Genomic DNA, 20,069 nt, shown 5'->3' with positions numbered 1-20,069 from the left:
CTGTGGAGAGAGGGGAACAGGAGAGAGTGGGACAAAAGAAGGGCAGAGTATTTGCTGCTAGTTCGCTCAGTTTCTTGGGCAGATTCTTTTCCAGGCACCAGATAACAGGAGTGAGTGAGACACGGTCCCTGCCTCCATTCACCCTACCTCCTTGAGGTAGGGTGGGCGGGGGGGGGGGGGGGGGGGGGGGGGGGGGGGGTAGAGGAAGCTGTGTAACAAGAAAGCAAAGACATAAACACGAGCCTTACGGAGATAAGGGGAGTGACAGAAACAAACAGGATAAAGTGAGAGTGGATGGCTGGTGAGGGGAGAGGGGGAAGGGTGAACTACATGCAGTGGGATGCTCCCCGATGGCCTCTGAGGAGGTGACATTAAAACTGAGACCTGAATAATTAGGAGGAACCCGCTTTATTAAAGAATCAGGGAAAGGAGGTGCCAAGAAACAAAATCAGCAAGTGCAAGGGCCCTGAGGCCCTTGTGTGCTTGACGTAATATGAGAAACAGAGAGAAGGCCTATGTCACTTAATGGTAAGTGACTTACCAAGGGAAAGAGTGACAGAAGACAGAAGTCAGAAAAGTGGAGAGAGACCCAGTCATGCGCTTCTCATAGTTTAAGATGCCCACAAAGCATCTGGGGGTCCTGTTAAAGTACAGATTCGAATCCAGAAGGTCTGCGGTGGGGGCCTGAAACCCTGCGTTCCTAACATGCTCCTAGGTTGGGCCAATGCCACTGGCCTGCAGACCACACTTTGAGTAGTCGGGCTTAGGCAACAGACAGTAAGCAGAGATGGGACTCAGTCTGGCTATATTTTTAAAACTTGCTCCGGCTGCAGTGTGGAGAATGGGTTTAGGGGAAGAGAAAAGGCTGGACACAAGCAGAAAGGCAATTCCAGCGCCCCAGTGAAAGGGAGAAGCAGCCTGCATCGGCAGGGGTAGTGAGCTAGCAGAAGCCGTGGAGAGCAGGGCAATGAGCCTGGCTGCTTGATGGCATGAAGGGGGCAGTTAAACACCGAAATCGAGGGGCACCTGAGTGGCTCTGTCGGTTAAGCTTCCAACTCTTGATTTCGACTCAGGTCATGATCTCGTGGTCCGTGAGCTTGAGCCCTGCATTAGGCTCTGCGCTGACAGTGTGGAGTCTACTTGGGATTCTCCCTCCCCCTCTCTCTCTCTCTCTCTCTCTCTCTCTCTCTCTCTCTCCCCCCTCCCCCTCCCCCACTAGTACTCTCTCAAAAAACAAGAACAAAACACACACACACATGCACACACACAGAGAAATCCAGCATGACTTCTAGGTTTAGGGCTTGAGCTAGAAGCTGAATTGATGCCTTCAGTGGTGTGGCCAAGGCTAGGGGTAAACAGGGTTTGTAAAAAATAAATAAATGAATAAATAAATAAATAAAATACCCAGTGTTTCAGTTTGAGATGGTAGTCACATACTCAGCTGAAAATGTTGAGTCAAATGGATGAATCTTTATTTTTAATTTCCCTTTTTAATGTTTATTCACTTTTGAGAGACAGAGTGTGAGTGGGGGAGGGGCAGAGAGAGAGAGGGAGACACAGAATCCGAAGCAGGCTCCAGGCTGAGCTGTCAGCACAGAGCCTGGTGTGGGGCTTGAACTCACAAACTGCGAGATCATGATCTGAGCCAAAGTCAGATGCTCAACCAAATGAGCCACCCAGGTGCCCCCAGATAGATGAGACTTGGACTCAAGAGTGAATCTGGGGCTGAAAATAAGCATTTAGGAGCATTGGTTTGGGGATGTATTTGAAAGCCACAGAACTGAACGGGCTTGCTTATGGAGAGCATGTAGCAGATAAGAAGATCTGAGAGCTGAAGCTGCAGATTTCTCACGGGGTGAGACAGAAGCAGGAAAGGAGAGTGAGAAAGCGCTGGTGACCTAGGAGAACAGGTGAGTGGCCTGGTGGGCTTAACAGCAGACCCCAAAGATAGCCCTTCCTTTGTCCGTGGAATCTGTGGCAAAAGGCACCAGGCAGAACAATGACGGTTAAGGAGTTTGAAGTGAGAGAGATTATCCTGGATTATCTGGATGGGCCCAATCTAACCAGCACAGCCTTTAAAAACAAAATGGAAGGCAGAAGAGGGGATCAGAGATCTGTGGTGATGGAAAAAGACACACAAGAGATCTGAAACAGGAGAAAAACTTGACCTTCGGTTGCAGGCTTTGAAGACGGAGAAGCCAAATCCAAAACATAGGAATGGGCCTCCATGGGCAGCTAGCAAAGACATTGAGCCCGAGTCCCACAACAGCCAGGGATGAATTCCGCCAACGACCTGAATAAGCAAGGCAGGAATCTCCTCTAGAACCCCTAGAAGGGAACATGGCACCGCCAGCACCTCACGTCTGCCAGTGAGACCTGCGTTGGGCTCTGACCTACCGAATTGTAAGATAAATTTACGTTGTTTTAAGACACTCAGTTTGTGATCATTTGTTACTGCAGTAATAGAAAATGAGTCCGTGTGGTTTAGAAGCCTAAGAAGAAATCGTTTCGAGGAACAGGGAGCCATCATCATCTGTGTCAAAGACCGTGTGAGGTTGAGTAAGAGGAAGACAGGTGTGAGCTTTGGATGGCGTAACACAGCGCTTGCTGGCACCCTTGACAGACAGTTTCAGCGGCGACGTGAGGTCAGAGACCCGCCGGAGTGGGTTGAGGACTAAGGGCAGGGCGAGGAGGCGGAGGCAGTGAATGCAGACGGCTCTGTTGTAAAGGTTGGTTGCAAAGAGAAGGAAGGAGATAGGACGGTTTCTGGAGAAGGGTGTGTTCCTCCAGGTTTGTTTTCTTGGTCTTCGTGGGAGCCAGAGAACGTGTCTGTTTGCTGAAGGAATCACCAAGCAGAGAGTAGGTTTCCTGGAGGGTGTGGGTGAGGGTCAAGAGTCACTGAGTGATAAGGAGGGCCTGACCCAGGGTACGTGTGCAGGGAAGAAACAGCCGGAAGGAAAACAAAGAAGGTGAGCACAGGTGCATGGGGGTTTGTAGTTTGGTGGCTTCTACTTTGTCACCAAAATGACTGAAGTGAGGTCTCCTGTGAGGAGGTGTGCTGGAGGTTTGAGGAGAGAAAAAAAAGACCTGGTCTCTCTTGAAATGTGGGAAGCCACCTGGTGACAAAGTGGAGCAGCACTGCTGCAGGAAGGAAGTGGCCTTTGTCATCTCTCTTCGGGTCCTGACGCTGGGCCTGGGGGGCGGGCGGGGGTCTGCTGGATCTAGGTTGGGCCCCAGAGGATGTTACTTACTAGACAAATAACCCTCAGCAACTTTCTTAGCTGCTGGGGCCTCAGTGTCTTCAGTTTCATGCTTGCCCCGCCTGCTTCCAACAAAGGAAACAGCAGGTGCCAAAGCGTTTCGTGGCCTGTCAGTCAAGCCCTGTGTTCCTTTGTGGGTGGGGTCCATCTTCTACTCCCCAGCCACTGAAGGTGGAGATCCCCTGAAACCTGGAGATGAGTGTAAGGGGAGGGCGTCTGCCCAGCAGCAGCTCTGCATTCTGAGATCACTCCCTTCCGAAGCATGAGCAATTCCTTCCACCTCCACCCAGTCCCAAGAAAAACCCAGGCTAGAGTTTGCTGTCCTGGAACAAAGGGAGTGCTAATCTGTGTTGGGGCTTGCTCTCCTTGGGGAGCCCCTCCAGCTCTAATGTCTGCAGCTCTCCCCTGGCTGGCCGCTTGCTCAGTGTCTGCTGCCTGGAGCTGCCCCAGAGTGGCACTATGTAGTCTAAGGTTCCCTGTGAAAGCTCTCTGGTGGATTAGGACTTGTGCGGGCGGTTTGGAGAAGGGCTACTTTATAAAACTTAAATAAGCCTCACTGATGACAGAGAGAGAGTAGATTCTCCCAGTGGAAAGCAGGGATCAGAGAGCAAGAAGACACCGTCCAGGGTCAGATACAGCTCAGGGGAAGATCTGTGGGTCCAAATGAGGTCTATTTGACTCCAAGCTCATGCCCCCCTCCAGCCCCTCCTCCATGTACCACTGCCTTCTGGGATCCAACAAACCTGCCTGCTTCCAGGGAAGGGAGGTGGAGGGTAAACAGCAGCATGTACAGAGGGCTTGCATACCAGGGGACAGCCTTCTGTTCGGGCTCTCTCTGCAGGAGGGGCGGGGAAGGCACCCTCCGGGTGCCCGACAGTCTCTGTGTGTAACACAGACGGAGGTTGTTTTGGGACTACCGCTGGCAACCGGGGGCCTATGGGGAACGGGTATGCTCTGGCACAGAAGGCCATGCAGAGTTTGACATTTGGTCCTGGTCACCTAAGGCAGAAGGACCAGGAACAACATCAGGGCCCCATGTTCTTCTCTGCAACCACCTTCTCTCCCTCCCGTCCAACCTCCTCATGCCATAAAAATGACCTGTTTTTTTTCCTCCAAAGTAGGAAGCAGCAGACAAAAGAAAAATTTTCGGGGGAATGAAGATGGAATGGAATGCCTTCAAAACTCACAGAAACATTCAAGTGGTAGAGATTAATGTAAAACTGATTTTGAGCTCATTCTCAGGACAAAGTGTTTGTGGTTTGTGTCTGGCCAAGTTGAGGGCTTGCTAAAACCCAAATAAGTCAAATTAAAAAAAAAATCAACTTTTTGGAGGAGTACATCAGAATCCAGAGTCTCTAAAGCATGGTATTCACAATGTATAGAAGATAATCCAAATCTTTTGACATATGAAGAGACAAGGAAATGTAGCCTATTCTCAATAGAAAACAACCACAAAGGACTCAGATGCTGGAATCAGGAAACAAGACTTCAAAGAACTATATATCTGTGTTCAATGACGTAAGGAAAAATATGCTTGCAACGGATAGAAAGGCAGGGAACCCAGAAATCATAAAATGTAATAAAATGGCAATTCTAGAACAAAAAGATGTAACTCAAATGATGATATCTGAAATAAAAACAAATTGTGGAATGGGCTTAACAGCAGAATGGAGAGGACTAAAGAAAAATTTAGTGAACTCAAAGCAAGATCAACAGAAATTAAGAACAGAAAAGAAAACCAAATTTAAAAAGAAAATCAGAAGACTTTCAGAGACCTGTGGAACTCATGGAGCATGTGTCTAACATACTTATAAGGGGAGTCACAGCGAGAGAAGAATGAGAGAGTGGAGCAGAAAAAAAAATATTTTTTAATGTTTTTATTTATTTTTGAGACAGAGACAGACAGAGCATGAGCAGGGAGGGGCAGAGAGAGAGGGAGACACAGAATTGGAAGCAGGCTCCAGGCTCTGAGCTGTCAGCACAGAGCCCGATGAGGGGCTCAAACCCACAAACTTTGAGATCATGACCTGAGCCAAAGTCGGAGGCTTAACCAACTAAGCCACCCAGGCATCCCCAGAAAAAAATATTTGAAGAAATAATGGCTGAACCTCTCCCAAATATGGTGGAAGACATAAATCTATAGATTTAAGAAGCTCAGAACCTGAGGCAAGGTGGACATGAAGAAAACTCTGCCTGGGCACATCAAACTGTTGAAAAGCAAAGAGAAAGAGAAAGCAGTAGGAGAAAAATAACATGTTACGTACAGAGGAACAGTGATATGAATGACTGCTAACTTCTCACCAGAAGCCATGGAGACATCTTTAACGTGGTGAAAAGAAAAACAAAAACAAAAAACAGGCCAATTCTAGAGCTAATGAAAATATCCTTCAAGAATGAGGGCAAAGACCATTTCAAATAAAATTAAGAGGGGCACCTGAGTGGCTTGGTCTGTTAAGTGTCTCATTCTTGATCTCAGCTCAGGTCTTGATCTCGAGTCGTGAGTTCAAGCCCCACACTGGGCTCTGCACTAGACGTGAAGCCTACTTTAAAAAAAAATGAAATAAAAAATAAAAATAAATTTAAAAATAAAATTAAGGAGACTCACATAGGAGTCTATAATAAGGAGACTATAAGAAATGATAAAATTTGTGCGAAAGGAAAACAATACCAGATTGACATTCAGATTCTAGAAGGAATGCAGTGCTTTGAAAATGTAACTATCTAGACAAATAGAAAAGTCGATTTTTTCCTCTTAATTTCTTTAAACTATTTATGACTATTTGAAGCAAAGAAATATTTTCTTGTGGGTTTTATGTTAGAAGTAGCTATAAGTAATATCCATGACACTACAACATAAAGCAGGAGATGGCACACTTCTCCTGTAAAGGGCAGGAGAGTGAATATCATGGATTTGAGGGCCATATGATCTCTGTCACAAGTACTCAACTCCACAGTGTAATATTAAAGAAGCTGCAGATAAATGTAAGCAAATGGGTATGACTATGTTCCAATAAAACTTTATGTACAAAGGTAGCAGGCTGGACCTGGCTCACTAACCACAGGCTTGTCAACTCCTGTAAGGGAACATGGCAGTAGGATGGTGGAAAGACAAATCCAGTGGTAACGTTTCAGCATTTAAATGAAGTGGTACAATAGTAATCCTCAGTGAACATTGAAAAGTCAGGTGTTTCTCAATAGTGGCAATATTGACCTTTCTGGACAGATCATACTTCATGATGAAGCGTCCCAACTCTTGATCGCAACTTAGATCTTGATCTCAGGGTCATGAGTTCAAGCCCCACGCTGGCCTCCGTGCTGGGCACAGAGCCTAGTTAAAAAAAAATAAAGACAATAAAAAAATAATAAAAGGAAAATGAAAGACATGTACCACCAAAACTATAAAATATGATGCAAGAAACTGAAGACAACACAAACAAATGGAAAGCTATTCTATGCTCATGACTTGAAAGAACCAAAATTGTTAAAATGTCCATACAACCCAAAGCAAAATATAAAATTAATGCAACCCTATCAAAATATCAACATTGTTGGGGGCAGCTAGGTGGCTCAGTTGGTTAAGTGTCTGACTCGTGGTTTTGGTTCAGGTCATGATCTCATGGTTTTGTGAGTTCAAGCCCTGTGTCAGGTTCTGTGCTGGCAGCACAGAGACTTGCTTGGGATTCTCTCTCCCTTTCCCTTTGCCCCTCTCCCACTCACACCATCTTTCCCTCTCTCTTTCTCAGTATAAATAAATAAACTTTAAAAAAAGAAAAAATGTTAAAAAATATTTCAACATTTTGCCAGAATGAGACCAAATAATACTAAAATTTTTATGTAACCACAAAAGACCACAGATAGCCAAAGCAATCTTGAGAAAGAACAAAGCTGGAGGTATCACAATCCCAGATTTCAAAATATACTACAAAGATGTAGTAATCAAAACAGTGTGCTATTGGCACAAAAAAATAGACACATAGGTCAACAGAATAGGATAGAGAGCCCAGACATCCATGCATATATGGTCAATTATTCTATGACAAAGGAGGCAAGAATATACAATAAGGAAAACACAGTCTCTTCAACAAACAGTGTTGGGGAAACTGGACAGGCAAAAGAATGAAACTTCACTACTTTCTCATACCATATACAAAAATAAAACAGATTAAAGACTTAAATTGAGACCCCAAACCATAAAACTCTTAGAAGGCAGCAATTTCCTTGACATCAGCCATAGAAACATTTTTTTCTAAATATGTTTCCTCAGGCAAGGGAAACAAAAACAAAATTAAACTACTGGGGTTTCACCAAAATAAAAGACTTTTGTACAGTGAAGGAAACCATCAACAAATGACAAGGCAACCTACTCAATGGGAGAAGATATTTGCAAATGGTGTATCTGATAAAGGTTTCATAACCAAAATATATAAAGAACTTCTATAAATATATAAAAAACCAAAAAACCAAACAGCTCAGTTAGAAAATGGATAGAGGACCCAAAGAGACACTTTTTCCAAAGAAGACATAAATGACCAACAGACCCATGGAAAGATGTTCAACATCACTCATCATCAGGGAAAGGCAAATCAAATCTCAACAAGATATTACCTCACACCTGTCAGAATGGCTAAAATAAGAAAGACAAGAAATGACAAGTGTTGGTGAGGATGTGGAGAAAAAGGAACCCCATGCACTGTTGATGGGAATGTAAACTGGGGCCACTGCTGTGGGAAAGAGTATGGAGTGTCCCTAAAAAAATAAAAAATAGAATTACCATATGACCCAGTAATTCTGCTTCTGGGTATTTACCCAAAGAAAATGAAAACACTAATTTGAAAAAAATATATGCACCCTATGTTTAATGCAGCATTATTTATAGTAGCCAAGACACAGAAGCAACCCAAGTGTATGCTGACTGATGAATGGATAAAGAAGACACGGTGTGCGTACACAATGGAATATTACTCAGCTCTCAAAAGAAGGGGATCTTGCTATCTGCAACAGTGTGGGTGGGGCTACAGGATATAATGCTGAGTGAAAAAGTCTGAGAAAGACAAATACCATATGATTTCACTCATATGTGGAATTTAAGAAGTAAAACAAATGAACGAAGGGAAAAAACCCCAAATGAACCAGAAAACAGACCCTTGACCATAAAGAACAAACTGATGATCACCGGAGGGGAGGTGGGGGGATGGATGAAATAGGTGGAGGGGACCAAGAGAACATTATCAGGATGAGCTCTGAGTAACTACGGAATTGTTGAATCAAGTGCTGTACACTTGAAACTAATGCAACACTGTGTGTTAACGATGCTGGATTTAAAATTAAAAAAGAAAACTGCATCGATGAGCACAGGCTCATGGCATGGCCAGAGAGGGCAGAGCAGCAGGGGCGGGAGGCGGGGTTTGAGCCGCAGGTGGTGCCTTTGGGTCGAGGTACAGATGTGGATTTCCTAAGTGGATGGGAAGCCACTGAAAGGTGTTGAGCAGGGAATGAGGTGCTATGGGAAAGGTCCAGAGGACAGAGTCTGGGGAGAAGTCTGAAACAGCCTCTCTGCCTCTGTCCAGGGTATTTGCTGACAGCAAGACCATCATAAAATAAGAATGCATAAAATAACATCGGGATGCTGATAGGGTCACCTGAGAACATAAGAACACTCAAGATTTCATTTGGGTGATTCCTACAGCAAGCACTGAGAGCCTCCTGTGGGCCAGGCAAATTCTTGCAAGATATTCTTTCTTCTTTCCATGCGTTTCTCCCCATTTCTGCACCTAAATGGCTTGAGCCAAGTTTATCTGGACACCTGAAAATCTTTGGGACATTCATGATACACCTTGACATAGGTATTGTGATCTCCAGGTGTACTCAGACCTCAGCCTTCCTGACTATTTTTAAAAACAACAATTAGTTGAACCCTATTGTCCCAGGCACTGTGCTAGACCCTCACATTCTCCCAGTGGAACCTTACACTTATACCTCCTAGTGGAGGCCATCGTCTGCTTTGGTCTGCACAGCCCCATCTGACCTCTTTCCCAGATGGCAGGAATCCTTTTTCCCTGGAAAATTCCTTTCTTACTCCAGACATGTAGTTCTGGTTGGGGCTGCCAATTATTGTGCTCACCCCACTACCTACAGCAATGGATACACTGCCTGGATGAGCCAGTGGTGATATTCCATCCCGCTGATGACAGCGACTGATCGGGGAAGGAACACATAACCCAAGCCTGGCCAGGGTTTTTCCCCAGTACTTTTCAAACTAGGGTCAGGAGAGAAGTTTTGTCTTTTTCTCCTGACCCCAAAGATGAAAGCATATGACTATAGTTCTACACTTTTGGAAGCAGCCAGGCTACGAGACTAAAGCCAAGGTGGAGACTAGAAGTACAGAGAGAAAGATGGAGCCGTGGCGGCTCTGAGGCCAGATGGGCCTTTGCCCTATTCTCGATTGGGTTCCTCCAGGCCATCGGTTCCCCTTTCCCGCTTTCACCAGGTCAGTTAAGGATTTCATTCAATGTAACCAAGAGTCTTCTGAAGGTGTTCTTTGTTCAGACAAATCCCAGAATGTCAGGCAGCCCCTGCAGCTGACCAAGAGTCTCAGATCTGTTCCTGTTGAGTTTTGACTTGCTTTTTTAAAAATTCTTAAATGTTTTTTAGTTATTTTTGAGAGACAGAGAGAGATACTGTGAGCATGGGAGGGTCAGAGAGAGAGGGAGATACAGAATCTGAAGCAGGCTCCAGGCTGTGAACTAGCTGTCTGCACAGAGCTGGATGCAGGGCTCAAACCCACGAACCGTGAGATCCTGACCTGAGCCAAAGCCAGACGCTTAAACAACTGGGCCACCCAGGCACCCAGAGTTTTGACATGGTTTTGAAATCCTCTTGCTTCCTTTATAGCTACCCCTACCACACAGGCTAGAGCTCACCGCCCTGGCTTCAGCTCATAGCACTGCTAAGATAGGCTGGAATTTTCAAAGACTTGACTAAAATTCTGAGAGGTAACAGCAAGCAAATAAAGAACATGAATAATAAATGTACAAAACAGACATGATTACAGAGCAGAAGTCTGCAGCTAGCTTGCTTCAGGGCCCGCAGACCTACTCTATTGCATGAGCTATACTGAGATTGCTTCAGTCTAACCCTCGTGATGTGGCAAAAGGCTTTTGCAATCCGGCCTGGGATCCCTGCTTCCTAGTCTGATTATGCATAGAGCATTGCTTACAACATTCGCTAATTAAAAACATTAAAATGTGGCAGAGCAGATTGATTTATAGATGCAGTGCAATCCCAATGAAAATCTCGGCAGGCTTTTTAAAATTTTAGAATTGAGAAGCTGATTCTAAAATTCCTATAGAAATGCAAAGAACTAGAATACCCAAAATAATTTTGGAAAAAAAAAAAGAAGCAAAATCAGAGGACTTCTTCTAATTAAGGAAAATCCTCAAAAAGTTAAGCATATGTAAACAAATGTAAAAGCTTAAATTATAAAACTTCTAGAAGAAATCCAGAAGAAAACATAAGGAAATCATTGTGACTCTGTGGTGGGCAGAGATTTCTTAGGACACAAAAGGTGCAAACCTTAAAAGAAAAAAAAATTGAGGGGCGCCTGGGTGGCTCAGTCGGCTAAGCCTCTGACTTTGGCTCTAGTCAGATCTCACGTTTGTGGGTTTGAGCCCCGCGTCGGGCTCTGTGCTGACAGCTAGCTCAGAGCCTGGAGCCTGCTTCCGGTTCTGTGTCTCCTTCTCTCTCTGCCCCTCCCCCTCTCATGCTCTGTCTCTCTCTGTATCAAAAATAAATAAAACATTAAAAAAAATTTTTTTAATTGATAAATGAGACTTCATGAAAATGAAAAACTTCTCAAGAGACACCATCAAGAAAATGAGCAGGTGAGTTATGGGCTGAGAGAAAATGTGTATAAGGTATATATCTGCAAGGATTTGCATCTAGCAAATATGCATATACATACACACATATATATGCAAAACTCTTACAACTCAGTAATAAGTCAACCCAATCTTTAAAAAGGTCCACAAAACTCTGATACTTCATACAGACAAAAAGATTTAAGAAAAACTATTAAAAGATGTCCAACCATTAGTTACCAGGGAAATGCAAATGAAAACAAAATGAGATGCCACTACCCACCTACCAGAACAGCTACCAAATAAATATTGGCAAGGGTGTGGTGCAAACTGGACACTCATACGTTGTCAGTGGAAATATAAAATGGCACAACCACTTTGAGAAAAAGTCTGGAAACCACCAATACTACATACAGTAATCTGCCCCTCATTTCTGCAGGGGATTTGTTCCAAGATGCTCAGTGGATGCCAGAACCACTGTACCCTGAATGTGCTATGTTTTTCCTATACATACACACCTATGATAGTTTAATTTAGAAATTAGGCACAGTAAGAGATGAACAAGAATAATATGAAGTAGAACAATTAGAACAACATACCATAATAAAAGTTATGTAAATGTCTCTCCCCAAGTCTCTTACTGCACTGTGCTACTCACCCTTCTTCCTGTGATGACATGAGGTGATAAAATGCCTACGTGATGAGCTGAAGGGGAGGGAATGACCTAGGCCTTGTGATGTAGCATTAGGCTCCCGCTGACCTTCTGACCATCAGTCAGGAGAAGGATCATCTGCTTCTGGTTCCTCCTGATTGCAGGTAACTGAACCACAGAGAGGAAAGCTGTGGATGGGGCTGGGGGACTCCTGTGCATGCCAACCCTATGACGCAGAAATTCCTCTCCCCATGCGGAGCTTTCCTGGGCCAAGAGGCTGAGTCTCCTCTGAGATCTGCCAGCCTGTGGGAGGGTGTCTTCCCATCCCTCTGGTCAGCTTCCTGGACAGGCTCAGCCCCTGTAGAGAGGGCCTGCAGTTGGGAGACAGCTTCGATTCTAAGGTGAAGTATAAGGAACACCTTGCGGACTTCTGGGCCACATGCTGCAATCAGCTTTATCTGTAAGAAAGCGGAGGAGTCTGAATCTGTGTGTTTCTTGTGCTTGTTCCTTACTCGAGAGGGGACCCAGTGGTATTACTCATGACACAGACCCTCCCCCCAAGCCCCTTTGCTTGGCAGCGTGCTCGGCCCACAGTAAGCAAGCGATGATCGCTGACAGGGAGGTTATTACTGTTAGCTTTCTGCTGAGATCCGAGCATCGCACGCCCTCTGTACAACTCCCCAGGGCTGCTTTCTGCAAGCTCCATATTCCAGACTGGGGAGAATGTCTTTCTGCAGGTGGGTAATTGGCACCAGAAATGCCCTCACTCTGATGGTGAGACCGGGCCTTACCTTTACGCATTCAATAGCAAGTCGATCACATAAACTCTTTTTGTGGTTTTTATGGGCCACCAAAATTCCCAAATTATTTCAGGGACCAAAACATGGTGCCAACAGGGCACCTGGCTGGCTTGGTTGGTTGGGTGTCCAACTTCAGCTCAGGTTACGATCTCCCTATTCATGAGTTTGAGCCCACGTCAGGCTCTGTGCTGACAACTTGGAGCCTGGAGCCTGCATCTGATTCTGTGTCTCCCTGTCTCTCTCTCTCTGCTCCTCCCCCACTGGTACTCTATCTCTCTCTCTCTCAAAAATAAATAAACACTAAAAAATTTTTTTTAAAAAATAGGGTGCCAAATTAAAAAATTTTTCCATTAAGGATATATGTATTTTTTTAGTTATCGATCTGTTTTTATCATTTCATTTATTTTTAAAATTTTTAAATGTTTTTATTTATTTTTGAGAGACAGAGAACAAGTGGGGGAGGGGCAGAGAAAGAGGGAAATACAGAATCCAAAGCAGGTTCCAGGCTCTGAGCTGTCAGTACAGAGTCCGACGCAGGGCTTGAACTCAAGAACCCCAAGATCATGACTTGAGCCGAAGTCAGACACTTAACCCACTGAACCACCCAGGCGTTCCTCATCATTTCATTAAAAAAAAAAAAAGCAAAAAACAGATTGTATCTTTTCGAGCGTTTTAGGTTCGCAAAAGAATTCAGCAGAAAGTACAGAGAGTTCTCACATACCCCCTCACTGTGCATAGCACCCCCCACCATCAACATCCTGCTCCGAGTGATACATGTGTTAAGACCTATGAAACTCCTACAGCACACCATTATCACCCTTAGTCTGCAGTTTACATTAGGGGTCGCTCTTGGTGTTGGGCATTCTGTGGCTTTTGACAAATGTAAAAAGACATGTATCCATCACTACAATATCACACAGAAGAGTTTTACTGCCCTCACAGTACTCTGTGCTTGTCTATTCAGCCCTTATTCATTTCATTTTTTAAAAAAAAAAGCACTTAAGAAATCAAAAATTGGAAAGGTATTTCAAAATAGAAACTTTTACCACTTGGACTGGTGAATCTCGTCTGAGGAGCGGTGGAACCACAGCTAAGTAAGAAAATCACAACAGTGGGGGGCCCCTGGATGGCTCAGTCAGTTTAGCAAGCATCTGACTCTCGATTTCAGCTCAGGTCACCGTTCATGAGATTGAGCCCCACATCAGGCTCTGCACTCAGTGTGGAGCCTCTTGGGATTTTCTCTCTCACTCTTTCTCTCTCAATCTCTCTCTCTCTCTTTCTCTCTCTCTCTACTCCAACTTGAGTTCTCTCTCTAAAAAAAGAAAAGGAAAGAAGACAATCACTACCGCATTCATAGACAAGAACTCCAAAACTCGGTTGGCCTCTGTGCCCATTTTACAGATGAGAAAACTGAAGCTAAGAGAGGTGGAGGCAGTTGCCAAGGATTGAAAGCCAAGTATCTTCTCTCTAAAGACCAGGTTCTTATCTATCATACCCAGCATCCTCCAAAAGAGTTCCCAAACCTGGAGCTTTGAGGTAGAAGGTGGGTGTCCCCACACTAGCCTCAGGTGACTGCTGTCGTCCAGCCTGTGCCTGCTCTTCCCTCCCTTCCCTCCTCATGCACATGCAGCACGCAGCTTCCAACATGTACGATATGTGTGTCCTCTGTTCAGTCAAGTTCTGCAAAGGCTTTTGCCATAAACAAAGTTTATAAATTCTGCCCCTTCCCAGGACTAGTGTTATACTTTGTAGTTATTTGTATTTATCTGTTATACAAGAACTACAGGACACCCCTTTAAGCCACAGCAGAAAATATCTTAAAGTAGGTCACCTACTCCAGAAACCTACAGTTCCCCCAAATAAACCTCACAGTATCACAAAGTTGGCCAAGTCTCCAGAAGCCTTGAAGGGGGAAGACTGGGCTGTCTCCTTCCCAGCACACAGGATCTGGCCTTCTTGCTTTTGACCTCAGGCCTCATTTGATGACTTGAAGGTCCCCAAAATGTTTCATTCATGATATAAGTCAGAGAACCCAAACAAGGTCTTGAGTTTATGGACTTTTATCTTCATTCCACTTTAAATAGTTTCCTTCTGTGTGGGGGTGGGGGAGGGGAGGGCCGTGTGTGTGTGTGTGTGTGTGTGTGTGTGTGTGTGTGTGTGTGTGTGTGAGAGAGAGAGAGAGAGAGAGAGAGAGAGAGAGAGAGAGAGAGAGAGAGAGAGAGAGAGAGAGAGAGAGAGAGAAAGGGCTGGGGATGCCTGTTCCTTGTGAATTGCTATCAAGCGACCTAGGCACTGGGGAAGCTCTATATGAACACTGGCTTCTGGCCCAGATACACCATTCAGACCTGTCCTCTTCTCAATACTTCACTGGTCGTGTTGGAAAGGCCAACACAAATGGACTCTATCATTACCGTGCTGTTGAGGAAGGTCATCAAAAAGACGTGACTGCCAATTGCCCCATGATCTGACCCAGGCACTCAGAGGTTCCTCAGCCCCTCCCCTGTCCTTGGAATGTGGGTTCTGCTCGCCTTTCCCACTCCAAGGGGCTCCTCCAAGGACATAGTCTTGAGATAGTGATGTGGTGTGAAGAACACCGACATGGTTTCTGTGACTGAACCCAGTTAGAGGCATTTAAGATTTGGCAGGCAAGCGCCGGAATCCATTAGTCATGCTGCTGCCCAGGACAAGCTCAAACATAGGTTCCCTTTGCATAGTAGATCCGCCAGCTGCCAACCCGGAGGGGCTGCCTCTTTCTTCGGTCTCTGCCTGCCCTCCAAGTACAGGGGCCAGTTTCAGAGTACTTCAGGGGAAGCTCCTGGAAGGGTTATGAACTCATATTGCTGTCTGGCCTTGAGCAAATCCCTTCACTTCTCTGAGCTTATCTACAGATAAGAATAAGACAACCGGAATAAGTGTGAACAGTGTGAACGAGGAGCCAGGAAGGAACTGCTTAGCAGCCTTCTTCCAACGGCGTTCTCTCTCCAGCGGTCAGGTGGCTCTCCAGCCCTCTGCTCCCACCCAAGAGACTCACAGAAGGATGGTCAGGGATTTTTGTATTTTCCATTCTCATTTCTAAGGCCTCAATGACCCATGTTTAGAGACCCTGTACTGGGGTGTCGTCTACTGGTAGTATTTTCTCTACTCTCCACCCTCTTCCAACTTGCCTTTTGTCTTAGAAACCCACTTCCATGGACCACAGCCAGGGCCCCCATCCCCCTCTGGCTTTGATTGGGTTTGGCCAATGGGAAGCACAGCTAGAGGACTGGAAGAGAAAGAGGTAGTAGAAGTGAACTCTCCTGGTGCCTCCCTGCTCCCCTCCACACTTCCCTGTGCTCCTGGCATTTTGCAGTTACAGCTGTGGTTGGGTGGCCCCTCTTCCTTGACTCCAGCTCCCACAGGTTTTCCTCACAAGGTTCCTTCACCTTATCTTCCCCAGCAGAGGGGCACTCAAAAGATTTCTGCTAGTTGTTAGTCACTAGGGACCTCACAGCTCTTGTCAGTTCCCTTCATCCTGCACACAGCTCTGTCAACAGTCCTTGCATTAATGAAGCCTTTGGATGTGCTTTCTCTTTCCTGCCGGACCTATCTGACACAGACTCTCATACCTCTCTCCCTGCTGTCAGAATGGGTATTCTAACCAGTCCTGGCTATTGAAGGGTTCATCTGTAAGACCAAGCGGTGTCTTGAAGGGACAAAGCAAAGGTCCCTTGGCGGCTGGGCACATGCCTTCCAGCTGCACACACCCTTTCTCATCCTCGGTGCAAATGAGTGAGTGGGAAGTCATCTAATGGGCTGCTACCGGGTGACATGTTTTACCAAACACAATCCTGTTGCTCACCATAATTATCTGTATTTGTGTGTAAGCTGCATTCCTCTGACCATCTGTCTTATTTTTGGTTGACAGACTCCCAAATTCCCTCTCTTTTATTCATGCATAATACATGAATGATTCACAAGTGGGAAAGTCAACAGGGCTCCTTCTACCTCAGTCTCCTCATCTGTATAAATGGGATAATATTATCAACCTCATAGAGTTGGTGTGAGGATTAAATGAGTAATGTCTATAAGTGTCTAGAACAGCAGGTGCAAAAGTATTATCTAATACTATTATGATACTCTCTCATCTGGGTCCTCTTGGCTCACTTTCTTACACCTTGTATGTGGGAAGGGGAGCAGGGGACCTGGGTAGGAATTCCTAAGCCCCCCCCTTTCAGTGTTTTCCTCATCTTTCTCCTCCTCACATCTCACTCTTGAGTAGATCTCCTTCTTTGCCATCTATTTATTATCAGGAAGCTTCTGGAAGGGCAAACAGGGCAAGTTGTGATTCTTATGTTTTCTGCTTTCAATTCTAGACCAGTGGCTTTCAGATGGTGGTCCGAAGAGCCCCCAGGCTCCTCAGAAGCCCTGCAGACCACAGAAAGTGGGTATTGCTCTAGGTCACACCCTTCAGCTGGCTTTTTTTGTCGGTTCAAGTTTCCTTTCAAGATTCTGTTTGAACAGAGGCTTCCAAGACAAAAAAAAGTTGAAAATCCCTATTCTGCGACACCGAAGCCCTAGATATGACAACTCTCAATCTTAACTTCTTTGACTTCATTGCCAAGAAACTTTCTCTACTTCATTCAGATAGTTTGGATTCTTTTCCATTTCTGATGCTCTGAAACAGATATGTGAACAAGCAAATCTTTGTGTGCTCATCTTCAGTGTCTCTCCCAGGGGCTCAGCATGTTTAGCAGACATTGTCTCCTTAATTCTCACGCCTCTGGGGGAAGATAACTACAGCGCTGTGTAACAATAGAGACATTTAAAGGCACTTGGCTTTTACTGGCACCCGATCCAGCCACTGGAATACTTCCAACCCCAGGAATCAAAAGACCATTAGGACTCTACCCTGATGACCCTGGGCCAAGCCTGGTCCTAATGGCTGCTGGGAGTGAGGGAAGTGGGGTAGCGAAAGCTGGTCCAGGACTGGCAGGGAGGGGTACTCAGCGTCTGGAACTGGCTGTGGGAGTTTGGGGAGGTACTAACACTCCAAGCGGTCAACATATAATTTCTTCATGCAGTTCAAGACTTTGGGCATTGAGACTAGGAATATGGGAAAGGAGTGAAAGCCCTAACCTCCAGATCTCTGCCTGGAACGCTCTTACTCCAGATTGCCACAAGGCTCCCTCTCATACTTCATTTGGCTCAAATGTTACCTCATTAAAACTGCCTTAGGACTGGGGCAAGAGGCGCCTGGGTGGCTCAGTCAGTTAAGCGTCCGACTTCAGCTCAGGTCATGATCTCAAGCTCATGAATTCAAGCCCTGCGTTGGACTCTGCTGTCAGTGTGGACCTGGCTTTGGATCCTCTGTCTCCCTCTCTCTCTGCCCCTCTCCCACTGGCACTCTTTCTCTCAAAAATAAGTAAACATAAAAAAAAGAAGGGAGCAGGAGAAGCCCCTACCTTTGGTTCAGAGCTCTTTGGCCTGTTTCTTTTTCTTTCTTTCTTTTTAAATGTTTATTTATTTTTGAGAGAGAGAGAGCACAAGCAGGGGAGGGGCAGAAAGAGAGACAGAGACACAGAATCTGGAGAAGGCTCCAAGCTCTGAGCTGTCAGCACAGAGCCCAAGGAGGGGCTCAAACCCATGAACTGGGAGATCATGATCTGAGCTGAAGTCAGATGCTCAACCAACTGAGCCAGCCAGGCACCCCTCTCTGGCCCTGTTCTAACCACACCCCTTTCCACAGAGCAAGAAGTCCATGCACCAAGGGGATGTGCCCACCCAAAGCTTCTGCTCCTTACCCCTTCTTAGTCACTACTGTGCTTACCTGAGACCCTAGAATTCTCTGTCCCGATAGCACCAGGCCAGCTTCTAGAGACTGTGTCAGCCTTTCCATTCTCTGGAGGAGCCAAGAACAGCTATTTGTAGGAGGTGTGGATGTGCTGACCCAGATAAGTAGTGAGCACACGGCCCCTTGAAGCATGGGACAGAGCTGGGGTGCAGAGTAGGAGGAAGGTTGAGGGCCAGTGACCGGTGACCTCCTAGGCAACCCCATTCCAGTGCACATCTTGGGGGAGTCCAAGAATTCTAAACTTAAATTTGGCCTTTCAGATTATGATGAAGGTATACTTGTCACAATGAAAGGATAGGAATTTTATACCGACCAGTTTAACTTGGTTTGTACTTCCTCAATATGTGCACATACGATATGTGGGCCTCCATTTGCGCTTCTGACCATGGCCCTGTGAATATTAGGGGTAGGCTCATCCCTGACCACACTGTCTAAAATAAAATAGCCCTTCCCCTGTCACTCTATTCCTACCCTAGTTCTTCACAGCATTTGTCATCATCACATCTACATCTGCTTGTGTCTCATCTGTCTATCCCTATCCCAACCAGAATGTAAGCCCATGACGGCAAAATCTCGGTTTGGTTTACTGTCTTATTTTCAGTACCTAGAGCAGTGCCTGGCACAAAGAAACCACTCAATAAATGTTAAATGAACTATGAGTCCAGTCCCACATGGCTCACAGATGATTGGGCTAACCCCACAAACAAAGGAAAAAGATGATGTGACAACCCTCCCAGGAGCTCTTTCTCCCCTCAAAGTCAATCAGTCTAGGAGCTACAAAAGGTGGCCAGGGGGAAAAAATGATCCATTAACACCTTAATACACACGAACACAAACTTACTTCTGGGGTTACTCGAGAGGGACACTTGAGTACACAGGGTTTCCAGGAGGCTGGGTAGTTAGACGTGGGGGCCCTGGGGCTGACGGCAGCCCCCACTGGAGGAAACCCCTCACCACCTTAGAGAGTGGCCAGACCTGTGTGCTGAGGATGCCCCGATTCCACCCTAATGGCCATGCCAGTCCAGCCCAGCGAAGTTGGATGGGGGCTGCTCGTCCACAACTAGGAAGCCCTCAAATACGGTTTCCCTTGGATGGTCACAGACCTCAGGGGTGTGGGCACATCTAATCCCTGTGGAGTCGTGATGAGCACAGACTCAGAGACCTTCCCTCTTCTCTCTCACCTGCTTCTAACTCACGTCTTATTGCGTGGAGGGGATTCCCAGAACTTTCTTGGTACAGCCTAAATCGATCCAATCTATTCCAACTTACTCCTTTTCCGTTAGATACGGGGCTCGTGAGAAGCCAAATGACCTCCTCGAGTCCCCAGCAGCGACCGGAACACCGGTGGGGACTTCTGCAGGGCAAATACCCCACTCATCTGGGGCTGGAGGGCGAACTTCAGGGCGGGGTCTGCGCTCCCCGCCCCCGACCGCGGGAGGACACTCCAGCGCCGACTCGGAGGCCTCGGCGGACTACGGGGCGGGGAAAGAGGCGGGACCGAGATGCAGGGGCGGAGCCCCGTGGCCCCACCCCTCGATGGACGCCGGAGGTGCGGCGAAGCTGCCGGGCGCCTACTCTTCCGAAACTGGTGCGCAGTGGTGGGCGCCACCGCGGAGGATGGGCTGGTGTGGCCGCCGCTCGGGGCCGCCGCCGTCGCTGCTGCTGCTGCTG

General features: G+C 46.3%; 1 protein-coding gene and 1 long non-coding RNA gene across 2 annotated transcripts in view; one reads left to right on the top strand and one right to left on the bottom strand.

Annotated features, from left to right (window-relative positions):
• Positions 1 to 6,288: 6,288 nt before the first annotated feature.
• On the bottom strand, positions 6,289 to 19,963 carry LOC115288184. Its single transcript, XR_003906851.1, has 3 exons — positions 19,668 to 19,963; positions 11,775 to 12,226; positions 6,289 to 6,588 (listed from the first exon to the last, which is right to left on the bottom strand). It is a non-coding gene; the product is annotated as an uncharacterized LOC115288184 (long non-coding RNA).
• The window catches only part of QSOX1 (quiescin sulfhydryl oxidase 1), a 35,321-nt gene continuing 34,956 nt past the window's right edge, over positions 19,705 to 20,069 (top strand). Inside the window, 2 exon segments of the mRNA XM_029935264.1 lie at positions 19,705 to 19,786; positions 19,789 to 20,058. Coding sequence (XP_029791124.1) covers positions 19,705 to 19,786; positions 19,789 to 20,058 — 352 coding nt within the window.

Source organism: Suricata suricatta, chromosome 3 (genome assembly GCF_006229205.1).
Source record: "Suricata suricatta isolate VVHF042 chromosome 3, meerkat_22Aug2017_6uvM2_HiC, whole genome shotgun sequence".
NCBI lineage: Eukaryota > Metazoa > Chordata > Mammalia > Carnivora > Herpestidae > Suricata > Suricata suricatta.
This window is presented reverse-complemented; position numbering and strand designations above follow the sequence as displayed.